Below are 2662 nucleotides of genomic sequence, written 5' to 3'. Positions count from 1 at the left end.
CAGCAAGCACCTGCAGGGATGGAGCAGTTTCTAGCAGCTCAGACTCAGCTTCTCGCCGGACTGACCAACACCGTGGCAGCTTTACAAGCTCAGCTGAACAATAACAACAACAACCAGCAGCAGCAGCCGCCGCCAAGGGACCGGCACAGGGAGTTCATGAGCCACAAGCCCCCGACGTTTTCACGATCTTCGGATCCATTAGATGCTGAGGATTGGCTGAAAACAGTGGAGAAGATGCTGAATATCGCCCAGTGTACTGACAGGGAGAAGGTCCTGTATGCTTCAGGACGCCTGGAAGGGCCAGCTGCTGATTGGTGGGATGCTTACACCGCCGCACATGCCAATGCTAATGGCATTACCTGGGATGAGTTCAGGACTAGCTTCAGAAGTCATCATATTCCTTCTGGGTTGATGAAGCTTAAGAAGAAGGAGTTTCTTGCTCTCAAGCAGGGGAACATGACAGTGGCAGAGTACAGGGACAAGTTTATCCAGTTGTCCCGATATGCTCCCGAAGATGTTGCTGATGATGAGCAGAAGCAGGAGCTATTCTTGGATGGGTTGATTGGACCACTCCAATATCAGCTTATGTCGCACACCTTCCCCAGTTTCCAGAAGATGCTAGACAAGGCGATTGGCCTGGAACACAAGAGAAACGAGCTCGGGGAGATGAAGAGGAAATTCAATTCCCAGACGTCTTCAGGAAGCAACACCCGCCCTCGCTTTGCTCCACAGCAAGGGACGCCGTTCCGCGCAGGGGGCCCGAGTGGGAATTTTGGGCAGCAGTCATTCCCGCGCCCTGCTCAGCAGTCATTCCAGCGCCCCAGCCCTCAGTTCCAGCGTCCAGGGATGCAGACTCCGCGCCCCGGCTTTACGCAGAACCGCCAGATGACCCCTACTGGCACTCCAGCAAGGCCCAATGCTCCAGTGGGTCCTACTTGCTTCAAGTGTGGCGAGGTTGGTCATTATGCCAGCTCCTGTCCTAAGAGAGGTGGACCAGCTACCCCCGTGCAGAACAGCAGTGCTCCTCGGCAGAATCAGATGCAGCAACCGAGGAACGGGAACCAGACCCCACAAGGCAATCAGGGGCAGCAAAGCTTTGTCCGTGGCAAGGTGAACCACATGGAAGCCGAGACTGCTAAAGAGGCTCCAGATGTAGTGCTCGGTATGTTCTTTGTCAACTCTGCCCCCGCATCAGTTTTATTTGACTCTGGAGCATCGCATTCTTTTGTCACTAGTCATTATGTAGCAAAACATAATTTACCCATGCATACCATGAGGCACCATATGCTAGTAAGTTCACCTGGGGGGTCAATGAAGGCTCAATACATCTGTCCACAAGTTAAACTGAGAATAATGGGTATAGAGTTTCCGGCTGATCTTATCGTCCTTGAGTCCGGTGGAATCGATGTAATTCTGGGAATGAGATGGTTAGCCGCTTTTGATGCGACAATTCAGTGTGCCAAGAGGACAGTTCTGCTCACAGGTCCTGATGGAGAGAAAGTGGAGTTTGTAGCTACTCTACCCTCAGCGGCAGATTGTGCAGTTAATCAGTTGGCTGGAAAATCCTTGGAAGATATCAAAGTGGTGTGTGACTATCCGGATGTGTTCCCCGACGATTTACCAGGTATGCCACCTGACCGCGACATTGAATTTGCTATTGATCTTTTACCTGGTACTGCACCTATCTCCAAACGTCCATATAGAATGTCGGTTGAACAATTAAAAGAATTGAAACAACAACTAGAGGAATTATCAGCAAAACAGTTTATTCGGCCTAGTTCATCACCATGGGGAGCACCGGTTATCTTTGTGCCAAAGAAGGACGGTACTCAGAGGATGTGTGTTGACTATAGAGCACTAAACGAGGTGACCGTCAAGAACAAGTACCCGTTGCCTCGCATTGAGGATTTGTTCGATCAGATGAGAGGAGCCAAGGTATTCTCCAAGATTGATTTGCGATCGGGATATCATCAGATGAAGATCAGGCCGTCTGACATACCCAAGACCGCATTTACTTCCAGATATGGTCTCTTCGAGTACACGGTAATGTCGTTCGGGCTGACAAATGCTCCAGCTTACTTCATGTATCTGATGAATAAGGTATTTATGGAGTACCTGGATAAGTTCGTTGTGGTGTTCATTGATGATATTATGATTTACTCCAAGAGTGAGGAAGAACATGAGGAACACTTGAGGTTAGTGCTTCAGAAATTGAGGGAACATCAGTTGTATGCTAAATTCAGCAAGTGTGAGTTCTGGATAAAGGAAGTCTCTTTCCTTGGTCATATCATCTCCGATGGTGGAATTTCAGTGGATCCAGGCAAGGTTAGGGATGTCTTGAAGTGGAATCCGCCGCAGACAGTAACTGAGATCAGGAGTTTTCTCGGACTTGCAGGCTATTACCGCAGATTCATTGAAGGATTCTCCAAGATAGTGAAGCCCCTCACTACGCTCCTAGAAAAAGGAAGGGAATTCAAATGGACAGAGGCATGTCAGGCAAGTTTTGAGGAACTGAAGAAGAGGTTGACCACAGCTCCAGTATTGGTAATGCCAGATCTACACAAGGGGTTCGACATATATTGTGATGCATCTCGACAGGGTTTAGGCTGTGTTCTGATGCAGGAAGGTCATGTGATCGCCTATGCTTCCCGGCAATTGAGGA

The 2662-nt window shown here is 49.2% G+C and overlaps 1 protein-coding gene across 1 annotated transcript; it reads left to right on the top strand.

Moving 5' to 3' along the window:
* The first annotated feature begins 666 nt into the window (after nucleotides 1–666).
* LOC111256742 (glutenin, high molecular weight subunit PW212-like) lies at nucleotides 667–1490 on the top strand. The gene is made up of 2 exons (XM_022825237.1): nucleotides 667–1162; nucleotides 1456–1490. Exons 1-2 carry the CDS (start codon nucleotides 667–669, stop codon nucleotides 1488–1490), a joined length of 531 nt encoding a protein of 176 aa, XP_022680972.1.
* The last annotated feature ends 1172 nt before the right edge of the window (nucleotides 1491–2662 follow it).

The sequence above is a fragment of the Setaria italica genome, chromosome III (assembly GCF_000263155.2).
Source record: "Setaria italica strain Yugu1 chromosome III, Setaria_italica_v2.0, whole genome shotgun sequence".
NCBI classification, from domain to species: Eukaryota; Viridiplantae; Streptophyta; class Magnoliopsida; order Poales; family Poaceae; genus Setaria; species Setaria italica.
The sequence above is the reverse complement of the archived record's forward strand: the minus strand, read 5'-3'. Positions and strand labels throughout refer to the sequence as shown.